This window comes from Morus notabilis, unplaced genomic scaffold (assembly GCF_000414095.1).
Source record: "Morus notabilis unplaced genomic scaffold, ASM41409v2 Scaffold118, whole genome shotgun sequence".
Lineage (NCBI taxonomy): Eukaryota > Viridiplantae > Streptophyta > Magnoliopsida > Rosales > Moraceae > Morus > Morus notabilis.
This window is the reverse complement of record NW_010364457.1, coordinates 211,517-237,682: the sequence shown is the minus strand read 5'-3', so window position 1 is coordinate 237,682 and position 26,166 is coordinate 211,517. Positions and strand designations below refer to the sequence as shown.

At 35.2% G+C, this 26,166-nt stretch overlaps 2 protein-coding genes across 2 annotated transcripts; both read right to left on the bottom strand.

Moving 5' to 3' along the window:
• Positions 1-5,167: 5,167 nt before the first annotated feature.
• LOC21395307 lies at positions 5,168-5,779 on the bottom strand. Its single transcript, XM_010106690.2, has one exon. It carries the CDS (start codon positions 5,688-5,690, stop codon positions 5,421-5,423), a length of 270 nt encoding a protein of 89 aa, XP_010104992.1. The 5' UTR covers positions 5,691-5,779; the 3' UTR covers positions 5,168-5,420.
• Positions 5,780-21,170: 15,391 nt separating this feature from the next.
• On the bottom strand, positions 21,171-25,552 carry LOC21395306 (CMP-sialic acid transporter 1). Its single transcript, XM_010106689.2, has 8 exons — positions 25,034-25,552; positions 24,008-24,091; positions 23,598-23,812; positions 23,378-23,456; positions 22,882-23,051; positions 22,390-22,576; positions 21,869-21,946; positions 21,171-21,748 (listed from the first exon to the last, which is right to left on the bottom strand). Exons 1-8 carry the CDS (start codon positions 25,082-25,084, stop codon positions 21,605-21,607), a joined length of 1,008 nt encoding a protein of 335 aa, XP_010104991.1. The 5' UTR covers positions 25,085-25,552; the 3' UTR covers positions 21,171-21,604.
• Between the last annotated feature and the right edge of the window lie 614 nt (positions 25,553-26,166).

Below are 26,166 nucleotides of genomic sequence, written 5' to 3'. Positions count from 1 at the left end.
CAGCAGGATTTTCTTTAAAGTTTATGACCAGTTGGTTAGAATTAGGATTGTTTTCTTCATGACAGAGACAATGCATGCTACTCAACTGTTTTTCATGTGGAGAATATTTGGTGGTGGTTTTGCTTTTATTTTGTCCCTTGGGAGAGATGGGCATTGATTATTAGCTTCTTTTTTTTTTTTTTTACGTATATAATAAATTCAGAGAGTTATCTAGTACCAGTAACACTAGGATAAGATGAGTCTATCTATCCCACCTATTATTAAGAGACGTTTAGTTTATAAATTAAAATTATTTTTAATTTATATGTATTTTTTGTAATAAAAAATATTATAACAAATTATAAATTATTATTCAAATCATGGTATAAATCTTCTTATCAAACATCTCTCGACACATGATCAAACTTTGACAGCTATTTTAAATTTGGAAAAACGGAGTTAGTTAGCGGATATAGGCTTTGGTTTGCAGCTGTATCTAATTACGTTTTCGTTACTCCTTTTTTTTTTTTTTTCCATATCGTTTTTCTCATTCTCATCGTCAATAACCGAGTCCAACTTCGGAGATTGGCCATGGCTATGGTTCCTCGCTTGTACAGAGTGCCTAAGCCTTGCAGAACCGCGTGAGGACGAGAGACTGATTCGTGTTTGAGTTTAGATTTTCGGTGCTTCCACATTTTGGACAAGTATCAATTAGACGAGAACAAGAGAGAATCCCGGCTCAATTTCGGCTTCAAAGTAGTATGGCGAGATTCATTCTCGGCGAGGGATCTTGGGGATCGGCGTTGATAATCGTCCTCGCTCATTGATTGCTCGGCTCGAAGGTGGAGAGAGTGAAAAGGAGGAGAGCGCAAATCGAAATGGTGGATTGGGCGTTCGAGAGAAGACGATTCGAATAGCTTCTCCTAATAATCGTTTTCAGTGAAGACTTTAATGGAAAAGAAGAAGATTATATGAGCTTGTTACTATCGGTGCTGCTCTTGTTCGATATTAATGGTGGTTGTGTTTATCTTATCTTCTGGAAGCAAGAAGAAGACTCATTTCCTAATTTTCTATGAAGTTTTTAGCTTTTACTGTGAAACGCATTGATGGATCTCAGATTATATATATATATATATATATATATCATGTTAAAAACTGAGACAAAAAGTAAAAAGCAACAAGAAAAGGAGAAGAGGCAAAATAAATAAATAAATAAAGCGTTAGGAGTAAAGTGAAAAGCTTTTAGTATTATGTTGAAAACGTAATATACAGCTGTTAAGAGAGTTTTTCGGTTCGTGAATTTAAATTGAGATATAATTTTATATGAGAGTTTTTTATTATAGTAAAAAAAATTTTAATGTAATTTTTTATGATAGTTTTTAATTATAACAAAATTAAAATTAAAAATTCAAATTGGTGAAATGAACGGGGTCTAAGGGCTCGTTCTTTTGAGTGAAAAACTCAAAAAAATGTAATTCGAGTTACAATTTTATTTGAGTTCATATTCTTTTAAGTTTAAACTCGAGTTTAGGACTAAAACTCGAGTTCAAGTTTTCCCTTTAACTCGAGTTCAGAAACTCGAACTCAAATTAATGAACAGTATTTTTTCTATTCTTAAAAATGTTATAACTTTTTCGTTTTAATTCTGATTGAGATGATTTTTTTTCTGTTAGAAATGAAAGGGATCTTATCTCCTGAGTCTAGATCTGTTGTCCCCAAATTACTGTCCCAATAGCTGTCTCACCTAGGTGAAACAACATGATTTTCTGTTATTTACCTAAGTCATGTAAATGTAAATGTAATGTTTATGGCATAATTAGAATGGTAAGACATGGTTAGACTGAATTATGGATTGAAACTATATATGCATGTTACTCAACTGTAGTTATTGGTGAGACTTTAATATAATGAATATATGGTTGTTGAAGTTGCTCTTATTCTGTCTATTGGGTCAAGCAGAGGTTTATTTATTTATTTATTTATTTTTGAAAAGGTCAATTATAGTTATTATTAGCTTGTATTTATCTATCCTTGAAGACTTACATGCTACTATCAATTATTTAGATAGAAGTAAACTCCAGACTATCCTCAGAGAGTTTGTCTCCAGATTCACAGGAATTCTCTGAGGATAGTCTGGAGTTCTATTCTAAATTTTGTCATCTGCAGGTCAATCCATGCTCCAAACTCATTCATCTTTATGTATTTATATACACGACTAAATGTGAGAATACCGCATTGTTTGGAGAACCGGAATCCATATAGCCGACCCGAATTGTATCGAGAATGTGCTTTGATGATGATATACATGACTAAATGTATGCAACTGTTCCATTATCATGCATATTTTACTCTGTCTTCTAATTCATTTGTATTGAATGAGTGAGGTCTTATTTCCCGGCTAGAAAAGCTAATTTTTGTTTGTGTTTGAGCTTTTTAAGTTACTGCAGATATTTTTTCACTAATCAAGAACTCAAATATGATCTTGTTGCAAAGTTCCTTCTTTTTTAAAAGTCTTCTACCAAGAAAGAACAGGAGACAAAAGGTATTTAATTTCTGGTTAGCTTGGCTAGCCTCTTACCCTACTAAATTATATTTTCTTAATTAAAGATGCACCCCATTTTAAACTAAAAATTAAAAACAAAAAAACAAAAAATCAGTCATTCTATGAGATCAGTAGTTGTATTTCTCAAAATTTAATGAAGCCAAGTTACAGCACATTCATGTCAGCAATCCGTGTTCATTTCAAGCATGTCAATGCATTGCATCTAGACCCATATTTTCTTTTCTTGTTCCCTAGACTTCCAATTATTTTCTTTCAACTTTTTCTCAATCCTAGCTGCTCTAAAGACAAGCCATTCTGCAGTCTATTATGCTTGTGGTGGCAGTTTATCCTTCAGAACAAGTTGTGTTTGTATTTAAGAAAAGACATGAAAATCAACGCTGATACTATATAATGCAGATTGCAGAATTCCTTAGAAGGCCCCACTGATCTTGTTTCAAGACAATGAAAAGACAGATTCTTCCACTGCTTACGTTATTGATGTGCTCTTCTCTTCAAGGTATTGAAGTTCTACTACAAAATTATTGTCATATGGACATGCAGATGTTAAGGCCACGTTTATTTCACTTATTCGAATTTTGTTATAATAAAAAGTTTTTAAAAATAGTCACGTCTAATTTTTTTATTATAGTAAAAGATTCTCACATAAAGTCACATCTCAACTCAAATTAAAAACTCGAACCAGTAAACTAAATGGGTCCTAAGAGAGAACTGAGAGACGTATGATTTCTCTTATAATCGTCTCTTTTTTTTTTTTATCAAGGTGATTACTTCAGTGGTCAAAAGAAGACATAATTAGAGGTGAACCCTTATAAATCTTGTGTATTGTTTTTTGTTAGTTTTTTTTATTTTTATTTTATTTTTTTTGGTGGTGAGACGATAGTAAAGAATTAAGGTATCTAATTCTTAGCGGAACGTAGAGCTGATAATAGTGTAGCACAAAATATAGAAAAGCAAATGGGCCGACTTATTTAGTTGGCGGTTTACAGAAAAGGATGAAATCGTTTCCCTTTTGTTCATGCGTAGACTATAGTGTGTGGTTTAAAAACAAATCGATAAATAAAATGGACATTGAAGAGAAGATCATTTTCCCTTGTCCTGATACGTATGCCGTGAAGACGAGGGCACATTTAATTTTCATATTTAATTAGAGACCTAACAACTAACTAGAAATAAACTGATGGTAACTATGAATGCTATTCCTAGTTAGATTTCAACCTTCTTTTTTATGAAATTTAGCCATCAAATTGATCTTAACAGGACAAAGAGGCTCATGTTTTCAATATCAGGGTATGTTAGAGATAAGTATAACTGGTATGGATTGTTACTAAACATTGAATTAAGATAAAACGAAAACGACAAAAGAAAAATCTGAGTTTAATTAAAGATAGAGACTGGAATGATCTATTACCTTGTCCAACTTGTGGAACAGAGGATTAAAAAAAAAAAAAAAAACAAAACTTGTGGCATAGAATATGCTTGACACGGTTGAAGCGAACCCCCTCTCATGCTATGAGTCAGTGACGAGAGAGCTCTCGTTGGAGTGTGTTCTCTCCCTCTCACTAAAACTTCTTTCTGTGAAGCGGTCAAACCCTGCAAACCACTTCACTTGAGCAAGTTAGTCCAATTAATCAATATGGAATTTTTAAAGCCTCGTTCGTTTCAAAAATTCGAGTTTTCAATTCGAACTGAGATGTGGCGTTTTTTTAGAGCTTTTAACTGCAACAGAGAAAGTTAAATGTGACATTTTCTAAGAGCTTTTAACTGTAAAAATCTAGAACTAAAAACTCGAATCAATAAAATTAATGAGGCCTAAGAGCTTATAAAAGAGTTAAAAAGTTCCAACCATATCTTACCGGATGTAATTAGATAGAGGGAGGGACAGCCCTCATCAATGTCTATAAGTGACCTGTATAGTAGAATAGACGTTGAGGGCCTGAGAGACAGTGGTTTATCCTGTAGCGAGTGTTAGCTGTTTGAGTCCGTTTATTTCTAACTTGTGAACTTAGCCGATACAAAGTTATATGATAAGAGTAAATGAACAAGATATGCAAGGGCAAAGAATGTTACCAAAATAAATTATCATAAATGGTCAAGTAATAAAACTGAAATTTTACCCCTAAAAAAGAGTGAAATAAAAAAAAAAAAAAAAACCGAAGAATTAATGTTGCACCAAGTCGTCCTATGGTGCCGGTATCCAAGTCATGGCACGAATACTGGTTCACAAATATAATTTTGCATTTACACAGTTAAACGTTTGCAAGTAATGAAACATTAACAGGTTTTAAATTTTTTACTGCATAATCAAAACAATTGGGAGAAGAAATGGCATCAAAAGGTTAAAAAGTTTCTGAGCGAAAATAAAAAACAAAAGGGAAAGAATAAAAAGTACAAAGGTGTGTTCTCAAGAAATTTGGTTATCTTCAGTTGAACTAGTACTAGGATTACATTCGGATTCGGTATACATTTTCCCTTTTCAGCCTCTTTTTATTTTTTATTTTATTTTTGCTCTCTATATACTTAATTAGAAGAGATGAACAATTTCAACAAACTTAGTACGTCGATTTAAGGCTTATAACAAATGAAGCTGCCATGATCAGGGAATCATATGAGGAAAAAAAAGTGTTTTTTTTTTTTTATTTCTAATGTATATTACATTCCATTAAAAAGAAGCCCTTAAAAGGCAAGAAAAGTGGCAATTAGTACATAGAGGAAGGCAAACTCCGAAGAAGTTTAGCTACTTAATCCAAGACTACTACAACCATATAGTAATGCATTAGTAACTATATATAGCATAAACATGGACATATTAGATTACACATATAAAACTCTAGAACAAAAGCATAGAAAATCTGATATTTTATAAGCTTAAATTTCCTAATTAGTGATCATGAGAAGGCCAAAGAAAAGCTCCCATGGCAAACTTCCTCTTCTCCTCCGCATCTCCAATGATGGGCAAACCATATTCTCTCAAAAGGCAGTCAAGTCTCCACTCGGGCATGGTCTCATAGTCGCTTCTCTTGTATTTTGGATAGTGAAGAGGCATTTGGAAGTGACAAGGCTTCTCAATATTCTTGCTCATGTGATTATTTCCACTTGGTTTCAATCCTTGGATTGTATAGGCAGTGTTTGGAAAACTACTTCCACTCATTGTATAATTTCCTCACCTTAATTTCCTAGGACCAAATGTTTTCTCTTTTTCTTGATCTATATAGTCAAGCAAAATTTCCTTCTTTTATAGACCCCAATATGAGAGAGAGAGAGAGAGAGAGAGAGAGAGAGAGAGAGAGAGAGAGAGAGAGAATTCGAGTGCTTGCTAGAAAAGTAATCAAATAAAGGGGACATTTATTTCTAGAAAGCGAAGGATTTTGAATATGGGGAGGTTATGTTACCAAGTATTTAATATATCTATTATTGTGTGCAAGTTTATAGAGGTCATTAGAAAGTTACAATTCCTTGCAATTAAAGACTAGAGTTGAAAGCTGTCCGTTAGAAAATAAAGGACAAATATTTTAATTAAAAAAAAAAATGAATGGTTTGGTTGTAATGTTTTTATGATTGAGGATTGTAGATACATTATTGGCCTGCCCCTCTTCTAGATCTTTCTAGTCATCAATCCGAAATGAAAGTGTGGAGTAAGTTGCTTGCTAGCTTTACGCGGATTCTCACTTGGGCCAAAAATTCTTCGTGCATAACACGACACAACTAGTGTGTATAAAAATTATATAACCAAATTAAGAGTTTACAAAATATACTATGCACAAACACTAACACATTTTTATAGTCATTTTGTGAAGTTAGTTGTTTTTTTTTTTCTACTTATTTTTCGCTTCTTCTGCTATAAGTAAAACTAAAAAGTCTTAAAATCTAGATTTGTTTTGGACAGTGAAAGTATCTTTTGCCTCAACGCTAATTTGGAAGAATTTGTCATGTAAATTGTTACGCAAGGAAATATGGTGAGAACTATTGTGAAGTGTTATGATTATGTGCAATGTCAAGAAAGTAGCAAATTATTCAAGTTTCATTAATGGAATGATCGCCAAGAATCTTCTTTTTGGAAAATCAACCTCAATAATGAAGACATAATTGCAGATATTTATCAACGCCCCATCATTCCCTTGTTAGGGTCTTCTGAGTATTTAGATTGGAGCCTCATTTTTTTTTCAATAATGTTTCTAATTCACAAAAGCAATGCTTTTCCAGCTTAAAAGAAGAGAAAGTTTCATGACGCCAATTGGCCAGAGGCGATATTTATTAAAATGATTGAGTAAGAGCCCACTTCCTACTACTTACCACCTATTACACGTTGCTTTTTTTTCCCCCCCTCTCTTTTTGTTTTCCTACTTGCCATCCAATAAGTTGAAACCCTCGTCATCCCACTTCCTTAATTAATCAACTTCTTACAAAGAAAATTAATAATTGTACCAATGCTATTACGTTTAATTTTTTTCTTTTTGAACCACCTTAGAAAAAAATAAAAAAATATTTGAAATTTTTTTTTAGTTAAAAATTTAATGAAATTTAATGGAAATTTGATAATTCAAAATGCGTAAAATAAGTGTGTGAAATTTGATTTTTTATAAATGATGTTTGTAGGAGGTCAAGAATAAAGGGTGGAAGATGCAAATTAATTTATGTTGGGACTGATAATTCAAAATTTTGATATTTCATAAATGATGTTTGTAAGGAGGTCAAGAATAAAGGGTGGAAGATGCAAATTTATATTGGGACTGATAATTTTATCAAGTAAAAGATGAAAATAGAAAATAAGAAAAGATCGAATCATAGTGATAGGGACATTTCGAGAACAACAAGGGAAACAAATGCAAAGCACGCGAACACGTCAACTTGAAAACAACACCTTTTAAAAGTGGTGTTACATAAAAACGACATCCACATGAGATTAACAAAAAAATTAGAAAACGACATAAAATAAAAAACGGCAAGAAAGATTAAACGATAAGTAACTGAAGACTCCCCTAAAACAAGTAACAAGTAACTGAAGACGACCAAAAGAAAAAAAAATCAAGTAAAAGAATGCAAACCTAAAAGGCACAAGGACGTAAGAAGGGACATGGAAAAGAAGCCTACCTAAAATCGACGCAAATCAATAAACACAATAGTCGCAACAACTGAAGATTACTCCGTGGAAAGAAACAACTGCAAGAAAACGCTATAGATACTTAAAAACGAGGGAAAAAGACAAAAACCACGTAAAACAACAATAATAAATAAAAACGGCAATAGCTTTAAAACAGAAGTGATAAATAATAATAACAAAAGGACAATGAAGGTTAAAAAACAAGAAGTCACTAACAATTTACTTTATTTTATATACAGATAACTCAAAGACGAAATCATTAAAAAAAATAAAAATAAAAAAACACAAAGAAAGAAAGAAAAACGCAAGGATGGAAAGCTTGTGAAAGACCACGACCCACTACAAGAAAAAAGGTCATTTGCGGCGACTCAATGTCATCGTAAATAGGCGTTATGTCATCGCAAATAAAGCATTTTTGACGATATGTCGTCGTAAATTAGTCGCCGTAAAAAATTAGTCGCAAATGATCTATTTGTGACGATACAATTTTAAGATATTGTAACAAATATATTTGCGATGACAATCGTCACGAATAAGTCGTCATGAATATTCCGTCGAATATGTCGTTGATGATGACATGTCATAGATTATTTGCGACAACAAAGTATCGTCGTAAATGTACTTGAAACCTTTTGCGACTACATTGTTGTCGCTAGTAATGTGTAGTATTTATGATGACATCGTAGAAATGTCGTCGCAAATAGTTTTTTTTTTTTTGTATGTTCCTAATAATATTAATTAATGAAGATAAAAATTTGAAGAAAATTTATAATAATATAATTGATATAAAATAGTGAGCACAACAATAAAATAAGTCTTAAAAGGTAAATTAATTAAAAAATACTAAAAAGTATTGATAATAAAAAAAATAAAAATAGATATTTTAATCTCCTAAATTAGCAGCATCGTCGTCCTCATCCTCGTCTTCTTCGTTTTGCTCAGGCGGCGGAGGAACCAACAGTTGGGGGTGGTTAACTGGCAAGAAGTTGATGTTGGGATTCATCGAGCGCATGACTTCGATGTCGGCTCCGGAACTGTACGAAAATAAAAATAACAAAATTTGATTATAAAGAGTTCGACAAGTAACAAGTTTTAGGAGCATGTGTCGTAGTGTATAATACCTGACTGACAATGTGTCGGGAGTCTTGTCGAATCAGGTGGTGGCTATGATCCTCCTGTAGAGCCGGCGCATGTAGCTACTGGGCCAGACATGGAGATGCTGTGTCGTAAAAAAAATTTTATTTGTTACTTTATTTGGTACACAATTTCTTAAAAATTTTATAAAAAATTCATAAATTTGAGGTAACTACTTTGGTTCTATTCGTCATCACTACGAATGTCTACAACATCATCAACACTTTCTACGTCGTCATCATCTTCAGAATCGACGGGTTCATCTTCAATATATTCAAACACAATTTCATCATCACCATTCGGACCGTTATATAAATCCTCAACGTAAAAAACCTATTCCGTCTGGGAAGCTAGAATGAATGGTTCATGCTCATACCACGAGTCCTTGACGAAGACACTGACTCTATTCTTATATTGTTGAATTCTTCTTCTTTATGCCCGAGTGTCCAACCACTTACACTTGAAAAGGAAGACTGAATTGTTGTTAATGTTTCTACTGGAAAAAACTTATGGTTTAAACACCTTTGACATAGACAACTTGTACAATCGTTTTTATCAACATAATCTTTGGCAATATTGATAAAAGCAGACAATCCTTCCCAATACTAATCAAATAACTGATTTTTCATATGCATCCAACTCTTGTCAATTGGCATCTTGACTATAAAAATAATAACACATCTAATCATACTTCATGTTTTCTTGTGACTATACAATCACGTTTATAAAGAAAGTTTAACATTTCATGTTTCAATTTTATAAGTTTTATCAAATTTTATGAACAAGTTATTTTTTTTATTGTTATACTAATAATGTTTATAATTAATTTTTAATTTTTTTATTAATATAACTAATTATTATTAATTAAATTATTAAAATTAATAGATTTTAATAAAATTTCAACATCATAACGACATATTTTTCTTATTATTCAAAAATTTAAACCTGTAAAAAATAATTTTTACAAGATTTTGGCACACCATAACTACAAGATGTGCCACCCAGAACAATTATTAAAACTTTTAATCTCAACCTAAATCAAATTATAACCTTAAATTTAATCTATAATTCAAATTTCAAATTATATATGAATTCTAAAATCTATAAATCAAATTTTAAGATTTATAATCTATAATTATATACAATTCAAATAACAAAAAAGTCATAAAATTTAAACTAACAAATACAATAATTCAGACTAAAAAAACTTACAAAATTCAAACCCACTGAAACGAGGGCTGAAAACGGCAAGACTAACAGGGACAAAGGGCGGCGGCGGCAAATTTCAACGGTGGTGGTAGATTTTGGGATTTTGGGATTTTTTGGATGAAAAAACAAATAAAACTTATAATATTGTTGATTTTGAAGAGAATATAAAGAGATTTTAAGATTTTGGAGAGAGAAAATCGGAAAAAATGGTGAGAGGCTGACTGAGAGGGAGAGAGAGAAAGAAGTCGATCAGAAAAAATGGAGGAGGGGGCTCTGCTCGTATATAATGGACTTTTTTGTGACAACATAAAACATTATTTACGACGACACATGTTGTCGCAAATATAACTAAATTATTTAGGGTTTAGGAGGAAGGTTCTGGAATTATTATTTACGACGACACACATTAATATCGTCGTAAATAATATTTAGGGACCCGCCCACTTTCCCCGCCTTCTATTTTGCTGAGGCAATTAAAATCACTTTTTGCGATGACACACATTAATCTCGACGTAAATAACATTTGGAGACCCGCCCACTTTTTCCACCTTCCATCTTACTGAGGGAATACAAATCACTTTTTGCGACGAAATAAATTAATGTCTTCGCAAAAAAATTTTGCCACCCCGCCAAAATAATCTTTTTTGCTTGGGGGCAAAAAATTAATTGAATTGTATTTGAGACGACATATGTTGTCACAAATAATAAACTTGTAACGCCCTCTAGAATTAAATATGTTTAATTATGCTAAACTGTGGATTATTAGTGTGTCTAATTTGATTTTCATAATTAATCAAGGGACTTTAAGTTATTTTCAGTATTTATAATTTCACCCCAAAGATTTTTAGAAAACACACTTAAATTTTAATACATTTTTCTTTTTTCCATTTTTCTTTTTCTTTTTTCTTTTTTTTTTTCTTTTCCCCCTTTTCCTTCCCGTGCGCCCAGCCCACTCTCCTTCTTTTTCTTTTTTTTTTCTTCTTCTTCTTCTCTGGTTCTTCCACACACCAGCGCCATCTCTCTCTCTCTCAATTTTCTTCCACCGCCGGCCACCTTCTTCTCCGGGCTTCCTCCCGCCGGCGTTCTCTCCCTCTCCCCTGCTCTCTCTCCGGATTTCTCTCTCCCCCCCTCTCTCTCTCTCGGCAGTTTGGCCGAGAACCACCAAAGAAAAAAAATGAAAAGCAGAGAAATTGAGGGAGACAAAGCTCGAGCAATTGATTTGAGGTAAACCCCTTTGAAACCCACTCTTTGATTCGAATTTTAAGCTTGAGAAAGTTTGATTTTGGTTAGATTTGAAAAATTTTGAGTTAGGGTTTGAGTTTGAACAGTTATTGTTGGAATTCAATGAAATTTGGGGGTTTTTAGTTATTGGACTTGTTTAATTGATTAGAAACTGATTTTGATGGATTTTGGAGAATATATATTGAAATTGGACTTGAATTGCAGGTTTGACATTTTTTCTATTTATGCCGGCATGCTGCCAAAATTTCTTTAGAAACTTGTTTTTAAACTGAAATTAAATAGGAAAACTAAACCTATGGATTGGATTCTAATTTTTAAAGAACCCCCAAACTGAATTATAAAATCATTGTGAAACTTGAATTTGAGTCAAGGCACACTAATAGGAAACAATTAAATATGATTGAACTTAATTCTTTTCAGGAATGAGAAATACTTCCTAAGATATTGCTTTTGTGATAAAGCTAGTGGAGAAGGTCAAGTATTAAGGCTTTAAGGAAAGTGGAGGCTAGGAGAACTGAAGGCTAGCCCAGGTTTGACATCCGAGAGGTAGGATATTCTTGTCCATATCCTTTTTAGCCTCATTTTAAATTATTTGGGCCAATGAAAATATTTTAGAACAAAACATGATTAAAGTAAATGATTTTAAAAGAAATAGCATGTGAATGCTATTAGGTTTTCCAATGATTTTGGAAATGAGATTTTAAAGAGTATCATTTCTTAAAATGAAATATTTTAAGGAATGATACAACGCATGGTGGCCACAGAGATCGGGATGTGGGAATCGCATCCTTGGGGGCAGGCCCCGAAACTCGTACAGATCCACTTCTTGTTTAGGGGAATTATGGCTCTGCACTTTTCATTAGACAGACATTTTTACCGCTTCTTGTTTAGTGGTATGAAGAGTTGCACACTTTCATAATACATATATTTTCTACTATGTGAGTATTTTCTTTTCTAAAAAGAGATGACCGGTTCCGGGTGTATATCTTCAGACCGTGAGTACCTTTATTTTAAATGCTTTATAAAATTATATCCTACTGGGCCTTTCGTTCACCTTTTCCTGTTTTCAAATGTATTAAACCCCTCGCATATTAAACCCCTCCAGGCGACGCCAGAAGTAGTGTGGAGTAGGCAGCTACTACCGGCGACGTGGACTTGTTTCAGGAAAGTGAAGAGTTGTATTTCCTCTTATCCCTTATCTCAAGGCATGTATAAAAGATTATGGATTGTAAACTTAAATATTACTAGACTGGGGTTGATGTCACATTTACTCGTGTTTATATTCATGTATGCTAAACACCTATGGGAATTCCTGACATGATACCACGGACGTGGTTTTAAACTGGTTTGGTTGGAAATTCCACCACCATTCTTGAAATTAAATTTCTCTTAAATGCAGGGGCTTGTTTGGAAATACCTGGATGTTTTGAATTTGAAAAAAAAAATTATAATGTTCGTAACATTATATGCTAATCACTCTCTTAAACAGGTTTAAGTTTCTAAACAAGCCTCCATGTCACTAACCCCGGTTTGGGGGCGTGGCAAGACTTGGTATCAGAGCCCTTAGTTTAGAACCTTAGGGTTTGGAATTATGCATACATGAATGACATCAGGAAACCACTAAAACAGCCTAGTTTTCTTTTTAGATAAAAGAATGCCGCCGCGCCGTAGAAATCCTAACCCACCAGCGATGCCGAATGAGCAATTCATGGAAGCCATGTACGCCGTCTTCCAGGGGATGGCTACTAAAGCCCAAAATGAACGTCCCGCGGAGGACAGAAAATAGAACTACTTCTGTGAGTACAAGCGTAGTTCAATTCCTGCATTTACTAGCGCGGGTGGACCCCAGGAAGTTAAGTATTGGTTTGAATCGGTGTCTAAACATCTAAGTACCATGGGAGTACCGGATGAGTATTGGGTGGAGTTCGCAGCTTTTAAGTTTGAAGGTCCTGCAGGTGCGTGGTGGAAGCATATCCGGCGAATGCATGATGTAGAGGGGATGACTTGGGAACAATTCGAAGCGCTCTTTAATGAGCAATTCTTACCCTAAAGTTATCGAGATGAAAAGGCCATGGAATTCATGGGCCTACAGCAAGGGGATATGACAGTGAGGGAATACGAAGCTAGGTTCAATGAATTATCCCGTTTTGCTCATTCCTTGATTGAATCGGAGCGCATGAAGTGCCTAAAGTTTGAGAAAGGTCTTAAGGGTGTGATCTGGAAATCAGTGGTAGCTTTAAGGCATCGAGTCTACAGTGACCTGGTTGCAGCAGCCATCTCTGTTGAACAAGAGCACATCGCCTTCCTCTAGGATCGAGCAGCTTCAGGGAAAACTTCAGGAGGACCTCAAAGGAATAATAGAAAAAGTCGTGATCAAGGGCAAGGTAGTGGGGGAGTGCCTAGTGCTAGCAGTGGCTCTTCGGAAAATGGGAAGAGTGGACCCTATAGCTTCAAGTGCCACCATTGTGGGGAGCTAGGGCATATCAAAAGGAACTATCCTATTAGGGGCCAACAGGTGAACCAACAGACCCAGCAATTACTGTAGAATCAAAGGGGTATTGCTCCTAGTCAAGACAGACTTCCACAGTTCACGCCTTTCTATCAGCCCCAGTTGCCTGCCCAGATGTCAATTCCTCCTGTACCGATCTTCCGTCTGCCAAACTTCTTTTATTTCTGACCACAGGCTTCCGTATCAGTACAGTCTACCCCACCGCAGCAACAGTATAGGCCTGAAAACCGGAGACCTAACAACAATGAGAGAGAAAAAGGAAAAGCACCGGGGCAGATGCATACCATGGCCAGGGGAAGTTCTGGAGCTCATGCCGAAAACCCAGTCCTCGAGGGTATGGTACCTATCTCACATTCTTTTGCACGAGTTTTGTTCGACACTGGTGCTACGCACTCTTTTGTTTCCACTACTTTTGTGAAAATTTTAGGTTTGAAACCCGATGACTTAGAGACTTCAATGTTTATAAGTTCTCCATTGGGACGTGTGGAGGTGACTAGTATATGTAGGTCGTGTGTGATCACGATTGGAAGTGAGAAATTAATGGCAGATTTGATAATCCTTCTCATGAATCAGTTTGATGTGGTGCTTGGAATGGATTGGTTATCAAGATATGGGGCGATTGTTGATTGCCACCGTATGACAGTTACCTTGACTACCGGTTCTGGCATGATAGTAACGTATCAAGGAGGCGTTAACCCAGTTACAGAAGAACGACTACTGAGGCATAGTGTCGGAGGACGGCAGAATTTAGCTTGTTTCTCATTCCTTTCGGCATTAGAGGGTGAATTCGGTATCGCCGGGCAGAATGTTGAGGTCCCCGTGGTCGATGAATGTGCATATGTATTCCCTGATGATTTGCCTGGTTTACCACCTAACCGGGAGATCGAGTTTTGCATCGAATTACTTCCGGAAACGGCTCCGATTTCTATTGCTCCGTATCGAATGGCGCCTGCGGAGATGAAAGAGCTAAGGAAACAGCTCAGAGAGTTGGCAGAAAAGGGATTCATTAGAAATAGCACTTCCCCGTAGGGTGCACCTGTCTTGTTTGTGAAAAAGCACGATGGATCCCTTCGGTTGTGCATAGACTACCGACAATTGAATAGGGTTACCGTGAAGAACAAGTACCCATTGCCGAGGATCGATGAGTTGTTCGATCAACTGGGAGGATCACGATATTACTCAAAATTTGACTTGAGATCCGGGTATCATCAGTTGAAGATTAAGGAAGATGATATTCTAAAAACAGCTTTCAAAACTCGCTATGGGCATTATGAGTTCTTAGTAATGCATTTTGGATTGCCGAATGCTCCTGCCGCTTTTATGGACTTGATGAATCGAGTCTTCCGCCCTTATTTAGACCAGTTTGTGATAGTCTTCATTGATGACATCCTGGTTTATTCAAAGACTTGGGAAGAGCATGAGCAACATTTGAGGATCGTTCTCCAGACTCTTCGAGAACACCAGCTTTATGCAAAGAAGGAGAAATGTGATTTCTGGTTGACAGAAGTCAAGTTCCTTAGACATGTTATATCTGGACAAGGAATTTCGGTGGATCCTTCAAAGATTGAAACAGTGCTACAATGGGAACGACCGAAGAACGCAGCCGAAATTTGAAGCTTCCTAGGACTTGCGGGGTATTATCGACGAATTGTAAAGGATTTCTCGAGTATTGCTACCCCAATGACTCGGTTGACTAAAAAGGAAGTCAGGTTTGAATGAAATGCCGATTGTGAACATGCATTCCAAGAATTGAGGACTAGGCTAACCAGTGCGCCAATTCTTACGATTCCTAATAGCGATGAGCCGTACGAGGTGTATTCCGATGCATCAAGACGAGGACGTGGGTGTCTTCTGATGCAAAATAGACATGTTGTGGCCTATGCATCTCGTCAACTGAAGCCACATGAACAGAACTACCCCACGCATGATCTAGAGTTAGCAGCAGTGATTTTTGCTCTCAAGATATGGAGATGCTGCCTCTATGGAGTAAAATTCCAGATCTTCTCTGATCATAAAAGTTTGAAATATCTGTTCACTCAAAAGGACTTAAATCTGAGACAAAGAAGGTGGATGGAATACATGGAGGATTATGACTTCACCTTGCAGTATCATCCTGGAAAAGCCAACGTAGTAGCAGACGCTCTCAGCAGAAAGACTCCAGGAATCCTAGCATCTTTGGCATTGGAAGATTGGAAACGGAGTGAAATTGTAGGTGATTATGATCTTCAGTATTATGAGGATTCTAACCAAGCTATGGTGTACAACTTGGTTTTAACGCCAATTCTTATACAGCAAGTTAAGCAGAACCAATGGCAGGATTCGTATCTTCAAGGAATTTGGACTCGAGTTCAGAATGGAGAAAAACTGGACGAATGGAATATTCGGGAAGATGGAACGCTCTACTTCAGGAATCGCCTTGCCGTTCCTCAAGTGGATGAGATAAAGAAGACAATCCTTTACGAGGCCCATAAATTGAGGTTCACTATTCACCCTGGGAGTACCAAGATGTATCAAGACCTCAAAAGGCAGTATTGGTGGAGAGGTATGAAGAAGGATGTTCACCAATACGTGTCAGAATGTGCGACTTGTCTTCGAGTCAAGGCTGAACATCGGAAACCTGCTAGAGAACTGCAGCCTCTTCCTATTCCTAGATGGAAGTGGGAACACATTACGATGGATTTTCTAATGGGATTGTCGAGGATTGAACATCAGCATGATGCCATATGGGTCGTTGTGGATAGGTTAACGAAGTCCGCGCACTTCATTCCCTTTCGTGTGACTTATTCCAGGAAAGTTCTAGCAAAGTTGTATCTGGAGCACGTTGTCAGACTTCACGGAGTTCCGTTGTCTATCACATCAGATCGTGAAACTCATTTCAATGCTAGATATTGGAGAAGTTTTCAAGAAGCCATGGGAACCAAACTGAATTTCAGCACTGCATTTCATCCTCAGACCGACGGACAATCTAAGAGAGTTATTCAGATTTTAGAGGACATGCTTCATGCTTGCATTCTATATTTTGGTGGAAACTGGAAGAAGTATCTTCATTTAGCTGAGTTCGCCTACAACAACAGTTATCAGAGTAGCATTGGGATGGCCCCATTCGAAGCGTTGTATGGCAGACCTTGTAGATCGCCAGTTTGTTGGCTTGAGTTAGAAGATTGACTGACCCTTGGACCGGATGTTATCCAGGAGAATAATGAAAAGATAGCCGTGATTCGGGAATGACGTGAGTATGACATGACTTATGAGGAAGCGCCCATACAGATTCTTGACCGAAAGATGAAAAGCCTACGTCAACGTGATATACCGTTAGTGAAGGTGTTGTGGCAACACCATGGCGTTGAAGAAGCAACGTGGGAATTAGAAAGGATGATGCAGGAATGATATCCGTATCTGTTCATATCGTGAGGTAAATTTCAATTTCAGGGATGAAATTTCTTAAGGGGGTAGAATGTAACGCCCTCTAGAATTAAACATGTTTAATTATGCTAAATTATGGATTATTAGTGTGCCTAATTTGATTTTCATAATTAATCAAGGGACTTTAAGTTATTTTCAGTATTTATAATTTCACCCCAAAGATTTTTGGAAAAAACACTTAAATTTTAATACATTTTCCTTTTTTTCATTTTTCTTTTTCCTTTTCTTTTCTTTTTCTTTTTCTTTTTTCTTTTTCTTTTTTCTTTTCTTTTTCTTTTCCCCATTTTCCTTCCTGTGCGCCCAGCCCACTCTCCTTGTTTTTCTTTTTTTTTCTTCTTTTTCTTCTCTGGTTCTTCCACGCACCAGCGCCATCTCTCGCTTTCTCTCTCCATTTTCTTCCACCGCCGGCCACCTCCTTCTCCAAGCTTCCTCCCGCCGGCGTTCTCTCCCTTGCTCTCTCTCTGGATTTCTCTCTCCCACTCTCTCTCTCTCTCGGCAGTTTGGCCGAGAACCACCAAAGAAAAAATATGAAAAACAGAGAAATTGAGGGAGACAAAGCTCGAGCAACTGATTTGAGGTAAAACCCTTTGAAACCCACTCTTTGATTCGAATTTTAAGCTTGAGAAAGTTTGATTTTGGTTAGATTTGAATAATTTTGAGTTAGGGTTTAAGTTTGAACAGTTATTGTTGGAATTTTAAGCTTGGGGGTTTTTAGTTATTGGACTTGTTTAATTGATTAGAAACTGATTTTGATGGATTCTGGAGAATATATATTGAAATTGGACTTGAATTGCAGGTTTGGCATTTTTCCTATTTATGTCGGCATGCTGCCGAAATTTCTTTAGAAACTTATTTTTAAACTGAAATTAAATAGGAAAACCAAACCTATAGATTGGATTCTAATTTTTAAAGAACCCCCAAACTGAATTATAAAATCATTGTGAAACTTGGATTTGAGTCAAGGCACACTAATAGGAAACAATTAAACCTGATTGAACTTAATTCGTTTTAGGAATGAGAAATACTTCCTAAGATATTACTTTTGTGATCAAGCTAGTGGAGAAGGTCAAGTATTAAGGCTTTAAGGAAAACGGAGGCTAGGAGAACTGAAGGCTAGCCCAGGTTTGACATCCGAGAGGTAGGATATTCTTGTCCATATCCTTGTTAGCCTCATTTTAAATTATTTTGGCCAATGAAAATGTTTTAGAACAAAACATGATTAAAGTAAATGATTTTAAAAGAAATAGCATGTGAATACTATTAGGTTTTCCAATGATTTTAGAAATGAGATTTTAAAGAGTATCATTTCTTAAAATGAAATATTTTAAGGAATGATACAACGCATGGTGGCCTCAGAGATCGGGATGTGGGAATCGCATACTTGGGGGCAGGTGCCGAAACCTGTACAGATCCACTTCTTGTTTAGTGGAATTATGGCTCTGCACTTTTCATTAGACAGACATTTTTACCGCTTCTTGTTTAGTGGTATGATGAGCTGCACACTTTCATGATACAGATATTTTCTACTATGTGAGTATTTCCTTTTCTAAAAAGGGATGACCGGTTCCGGGTGTATATCTTCGGACCGTGAGTACCTTTATTTTAAATGCTTTATAAAATTATATCCTACTGGGCCTTTCGCTCACATTTTCATGTTTTCAAATGTATTAAACCCCTCCAAGCGACACCAGAAGTAATGCGGAGTAGGCAGCTACTACCGGCGACGTGGACTTGTTTCAGGAAAGTGAAGAGTTGTATTTCCTCTTATCTCTTATCTCAAGGCATGTATAAAAGATTATGGATTGTAAAATTAAATATTGCTAGACTGGGGGTGATGTCACATTTACTCATGTTTATATTCATCTATGCTAAACACCTGTGGAAAGTCCTGACATGATACCAGGGACGTGGTTTTAAACTGGTTTGGTTGGAAATTCCACAAATGTTGTTGAAATTAAATTTCTCTTGAATGCATGGGCTTGTTTGGAAATACCTGGATGTTTTGAATTTGAAAAAAAAAATTATAATGTTCGCAACATTATATGCTAATCCCTCTCTTAAACAGGTTTAAGTTTCTAAACAAGCCTCTACGTCACTAACCCCGGTTTGGGGGCGTGACAAAACTAGTTGCGACGACATGTCGTTGCAAATAAGTTATTTTGGTGGTAAAAGTTCACGCCATTCGATATCGGGATAACAACTGACTCTTTCGCGACAACACTATTTTTTCAGTTTGACGACAATATTTGTGACGACATGTCGCCGCAAATGTTCACTTAATAGCGACGACATCGCAAATAATGTGGTCGCAAATAGGAGAAAATTGTAGTAGTGCATTAAAATAACACAAATTAATGATCTCGACAACTATCACAAAACATCATAATTGAAAGACGAAAATCATTAAACGAGAACCAAAAAAAAAAAAAAAAAAAAAAAAAAAAAAAAAAAAAAAAAAAAACCGCGACATTACATGAAAACCACAAAGATTTTGATAAACAACAACGAAATATTAAACCATGCAGAAACGACAGTAATTTCAAACAAATATCCATCAGAGTAATGTCATAATCATTAAGATAGGAACTATATCAGTAATTAAGATGAATATACAAAACCACAAATTAAATACGATAGCATAATCTATTAGTTCAAAGAAGAAAACATTTAAATACCCAAACACAAATTTCATTATACTAATAATAAAATCATGACGATAGAGACTATATGACTAATATACATAATATATGACTACAACAGATATATACTCTAATTTCATTAGACTAATACTAAATTCATTACGACAAGGAATATATGACTATAACAGATAAATATTCAAACCCACACACAAATTTTATTGGACTAATGTTATAATCATTAAGATAGGGAATATATGACTAATTAAGATGAATATACAAAACCACAAATTAATTAGAAAGAACAACGAATACAAAAAAGAAAAAAATATAACAAGAAGAAAAAACAGACGATTTGAGAAGAAGGAAAATGATGAAAACCAAATTAAAAACAAACCTTGTCTTCATGTGATGGAACAACTCTTTCGTGTGAAAATCTCAAAAACAACACCTTTAAACCAACCCAAACGTTTGCCTACCTTCAAAATAATATAAACGTCAAAGAACCCATAAATGGTTGCCAGAAACGGAAGAAGATGTTTGTCAAAGAACCCACACGTGTAAATGGTTGCCAAAAACAAATGGGAAAAGATAAACCATGAAGAAAACATATCAGAGTGAATAGAAAATGATTGAATACAAATAAATCAAATCCGGTTAAAAAGGGAAAGTAAGTATATACAATTTAATGAAAAAAATGGGAATAAAAAAAGAGAAACAAATCATAAAATTAACATTCCTAAAATACTCAAAAAGGGCAAATGAGGAAAAAAAAAAACCTTATAAAATTGAAATTGGCCTTTTTATAATATTGTACATATTTTACAAATACAACTTCAAGAATAGGTATTTTATGTAATTACTTCAATCGATAACTCGTGGCTAATACAATCACGTTAAAATGAGAAAAGCGCCAAAAAGATAAAAACGCCGAGAGTGGTTTTAGCAACAATAACTTGAAAAAAAAAGGCCACCAACAAAGATCATGATAGAATATTAGATATTAGAGTGTATAGAAATACTCAAAAAAAAAAATAGAAGAAAAAGAAAAGACGATTAAAAAGTTGAAAACGAATAAAAAAGGGTAATAAATATTGAAAACAATTATAAATAAATAAATAGCGGAAACAAATTCTTTAGACCAAACAAAATGAAAAACAGGAACCAGGGGGAAAAAAGGCCACAGAATTAAAATAAAAAAATAAAATAAAATAAAAAACCACACAAATTCGTGAAAAGAGCCAGCATCCCTTAACAGGACGAAATTGCCTAAAAACAACCACCACCTTAAAGGACAACAATGACGATAACCAGAAAAATTGTAAAAAAGTTTAAAAACGAATATAATTTTGTCAAACAACAATAAGACGGACGATATAAAAATTTCGACTAGAATTAAAGATGATTGTTTGTGACAAGTATATGTAATACTGGCAAGTTTAATCAAGGCCATAACGTAAACATAATTTCAATTTCAATGGCGCTTTTCATGAACATATTTTATGAAGGCAGCCAATGGCAATCTAATGACACAATGTTAAAAGAACTAAGACAAAATTATTGATCAAATCTGTCTCATGTGATCAAATAAGCTCGCAAGGGAATCGCCGGTTAGAATCGATTCCTTTCTTTTAAAAGCAATTGTTGTGCCATCACTGCCACCAAAGTAGAACACAAGGAATTCCTCAGAATGGATTTATCTTGATGCACACTGTAGATGCAGCTACTGTACATATTCCAGAGACTGCAATTGTGTTCAACTTCCTATCACGTGTCAAAAAATGTATCCGTCTCTTGAAGAGGAGTTGGCATTAGGAATCTGATCTTCGGTCAACAGAAACTTCTTTCAGACTCTCAGAAGCAGCTTTAGCCGTAACCGATATGTCTACAAGCATGTTCCGAGGAGCGAAATACATGTGTAGTGACATCATGCAGATGATAATTCCCAAGAAAAGCTGCAACAGCATGATGAAAAGGATTGCAAAATCATTAGTGATTTTTCTTGCATACTTATGATAAAGACTACAGTTACTCTTCCCAAGTGTACAGTTTTTTTCTTCCTTTTTTTTCCCTACCTGCAATGTGGGCTTGAAGGTGAAAAGGTAGATAGATAAAACCATTGTCAGCAGCATTGCCATTGATGTTGAGTAGACCTGAAATGTATCATATAGGAGAGTGAATGGCGTTGTTAATTGTTTCTCTGGAGTCTGGACACTATGAAAGTTGATTTGTGTCGTGCTAAATCTTAGCTCTTGTGAAAAAATTTCACAAATGACATATCAAAGATGTATTGAGCATCTCAATGCATCGTCGAATTGGTGTGTCTGTGTCAAATTTAAGCATTTAAGTAAGAAAATCACTCTCCAAATGCTATTTTTGGTGCTAAATTTGGCATCTGCTAGCACGTGCCCAAATTTTGGCATTTGATTTCTTTTGATTGCTGAAATCACTTTTTTAATTTTGGTAGATATACCATTTGAAATAGCATCATTGCATTGGAGCACAAATGTAGCATTGGCATTGGAGATAGTCTTAGAATCATTTAGTTTAATCCACTTGAACTTTGAAGCATACAGCCTGACTAGGAATCTGTTACCTTAACAATATTGTCAGCGTATTTCATCAACCAAGAGACCAACAAGCCAGTTGATCCAAGATTTAAGACCACCATCCAAGTTGTAAAAGTGTATCCGTAGAAAAGGCGTTGCCACCAGGGTCCGTTCTCAAACCCATGCCTGAAATCGTCCAAGAGAAGCCGCGCCATGTTGAAAATTGCGCCAAATCTGCTATGTGTAAGGAGATAATTAAATGCTTGAGCGATAAAAGGAAAATGAACAAAACCCACACATATCATGAGAAAGGAAATCTATATTAGTGAAAGTCTCCACAAGAACTTTCAGTAATGTCACAAGTAAAACAATTCAATATTATGTCTTTGTACGGAGCCATACTAGTATCTTCTATTCACTGCACATATATTGTAATACATATACATACATATTTTATCTATATTATATATATATATATATATCACACAACTGATTGCAGTCTGTAAAGAAGAGATGCATTGTCAAGAAAAGATACCTACGTATACAATTGCACATTCTGCCAGTACAAGCTATCATTGTTCTTCTTCATCAAAAACTCTGTGTAAACACCAGCTAATGCAGAAAGACAAGCTGATAGGATGCCCAACATATACCCTTGGATTGGCGCTGAGAATAAAGAATCACACGAAGCTTCTCCACAACCTTTAACCTATAACATTATAGATGAATTACTAATCAAATGACCATTCTTGACGGAAGTTTTTTAAAATCTTAAAGTAGATGGAAGTTGCATTTACGGATGAAATACATAAATGATAAATAAGACTAAAAGACAATCAAAAAATAATTATCAAATGTTATCTCTCAAAGATCGGTGCTACTATCCAAGTATAAAGGTAAAATAGTGTAACTACCATACATCAGACCTCTTTCTACCGAGAAACAAATTCATGAATTGCAGGCAACCAATGGCAGTCTAGAATGTGGGAAAAAAGCCTTAAATTCTGATGAAACACGGAGCAGTTTTGAAATCACCTGACTTGTGGTTGTTCCAACAGCTAATAGAACGATTGCCATCCATTGCAGATTAGACAGCTTCCTCTTCAGGAATAGCCTTAAAAAGTACAAAGCTGAACCAATCAATTGAAAACAGCAATGCAAGTCGAAGTCGAATGGAATGCATAAAGAGAAAGCAGTAACAAAATGGAATCTACCAAGGAACTTTTGTCCCTACAAAAACTAATAAAGTAGGTACCTGAACAAGATACCAGTAGTAACAATCTTCAGATTGCCCATTATCTGATATGTGGATGTATCAACATAAACCAGAGTAGCAAACTGAACATTGTTGTGAATTAGATATATAACTGAGGGAATAGGATATAGTCGCACGGTCTTCCAATCAGTAGTCATCTGTGTCGAAGGTGATGCTTGACATTCTCTCCAAAGAAGTATACTAGAAACTACTAGCTATAATTTTAAAGAATAAAAACGAAAAAAGGAATGAGTAGCTATGAAGAAAATATATGTAAGGGAGAAATTGGAAAAGAATTCACTTAATAGCTAGAGAACCCACAAAAAAATTTTAACCGCGGGTCAAGAGGTAAAGTGAAAGTAGCTTCATTGTCAAACAATGTCTAAATAAAGGAAACTAAAGTGAAGTACCTTGAATACTTCTGCAAGAAATGGAACAGTTGCGTAGTCATACAAATACTTGCCATTACTTTGGGAGAGTGTTGTCAGTATTCCCTGAATTATTTCATTAAAAAATAATAATAATAATCTATACCATAAAAGTAGATAATTCATCGTATTAAACGTACAATCAAGTAATCCGTCTGTCTCAGGCAAGAAAACAAAATCCACTAACTTCATCAAAATAATCTCCATTCCTTACATATTAGTCCTCTTCCATAAAAATTCCATACAGAAACATATCCAACAAGTACTTTATTTAGGGTAAATCATAACTCAATTGTATCATACAAAGTGCTATCCAAGCAGAGAGTTATCTCTCTCTACCTTTCTAAAATAAAAAATTTAAGGAGAAAACCGAAATACAAGTTCAACTACTATCACTAGAAAGAAAATAGTAAAATTCACTTCAATGAATAGAACTTCCCTAAAATTTTCCAAGCTTTATTTCACATTGTGTTTTCTACTAAAAGTCCATTATGTTGTTCTTCGCCAATAGAGCTTGACAATGCTAAAATTATAATTATAATCCATCAGACACTCAAGATTTAACCACATTTCTTTCAATCAAGTCAAATGACTAGCTTTTTCACTTAAAATAAGCAAGAATAGACAATAATAATGATTTACAACATTAATAATTTACAATTTTTCCCATAATTTGCAAAATTTTAATCTCCCATTGTCAAATTCATGACAAATGCACAAATTAACTGATCAAAATAAAAAAAAAATGACAAAAGAATCTTTCACTATAAACTTAATTGGGACAATAACTAGACAGTGAAATCGAAAAAAAGCTCAACTGATTTGATCTGGGGTCACGTTAATCCAAAAATTTCACTATTTCAATAAAAATCTAACAAAACCCATATCTTCTTATACTCTGATTCAGACTTCGGAAGCAGAAAACTAAAGAGATCTATCGAATTGGAAGGCATAAACGAGTTTGAAGAAAAACGAAGATAAAGAGTAAATGGGATTTGTTTCACTGACCTGAGAACTGGTGAGAATGGTGAGTAAAGCCGCAACGAAGTACCACTGCATCGTCTTCTACGTTGGGTTTTTTTTTTTTTTTTTTTTTGAGAAATGTTGAAACTTGTTTAGAGAAATCCACGATTTGGGGCTGGGGCTCGGTTTGGGGCGGGCAGGGTCGCAATGGCGGCAGAGAGATTTTGTCAAGTTGCGCGGGTAGGGTCGGGATTGCAACGGGGCTGCGCCGGGGCTGGGTTTGGGGCTGGGTAGGATCGCCGTGACTGGACTCACCGGAGATAGAAGAGAGAGAAAGAGGGAGTTATTCGAGAGAGAAAGAGAGAAGAGAGAGAGCGAGTGGGTTGAGAAAGGGAAGATGACGGGGGTATGGACTCGCCGGACCTGGGCTCGCCGGACCTGGTCTCGCCGGACCTGGGCTCGCCGGACCTGGGCTCGCCGGACCTGAGCTCGCCAGACCTGTGCTCGCCGGAGAGAGAAGAGAGAGAGCGAGTTGGTTGAGAAAGGGAAGTGGACGGGTCACGGGGGGTATGGAGATGTTTTTTTAATTTTTAGTTTATGTTCTCGTTATGCCATTTTTTTAATTTTTTAAATTAAATAAATTTAAATAAAAAATATATACCATTTTTTCTTTTCAATATTCACAACTCAAATATTCAGATTTAATTGCATAAAATCAATTAAATGAAAGAAATAAAAAAAATCAAGATACTATTCACAATTTAAGTATTATTAGAAACAAGCACACTCAAATAGATTTTAATATCAAATTATAATTTAAATTTACACAATTAAATACAGATTTAAATTATAATTTTTACTTAAATTATAACTCAAACTCAACTCAATATTTACACTTAAATCACTTAACTCAACAACAACATTTGCATTTCTCGGAAGTACTTTGTGATGGGTTTCTGTCCTGAGCTGAATTATTACATGTTACTTCTTAAAAGCAAACGTCATTAAGGATTTGATTATGGTGTAAAGGTTTTCAGGAAATACCAAGTGAAGCAAAACTGCAAAATTAGTCGGTCGCAACCCAACCCAGAAATTGGAGGACAGAAACAACTGTGAAAAAAAAAAGACAGTATATTAAAACGACGACAAGAATAAACGACAGCAATTTTATTTGGGAA

Bases quoted from the DNA above. Each gene is read 5' to 3' on its own strand.
- LOC21395307 (XM_010106690.2), bottom strand. From the start codon at position 5,690: ATGAGTGGAAGTAGTTTTCCAAACACTGCCTATACAATCCAAGGATTG.
- LOC21395306 (XM_010106689.2), bottom strand. From the start codon at position 25,084: ATGCAGTGGTACTTCGTTGCGGCTTTACTCACCATTCTCACCAGTTCT. The intron at 23,052-23,377 runs GTGATTTCAAAA...ATAATGTTATAG, and splicing joins TTGGAACAACCACAAGTCAG to GTTAAAGGTTGTGGAGAAGC. The intron at 21,947-22,389 runs GTAACAGATTCC...GATACATTTCAG, and splicing joins ACGCTGACAATATTGTTAAG to GTCTACTCAACATCAATGGC.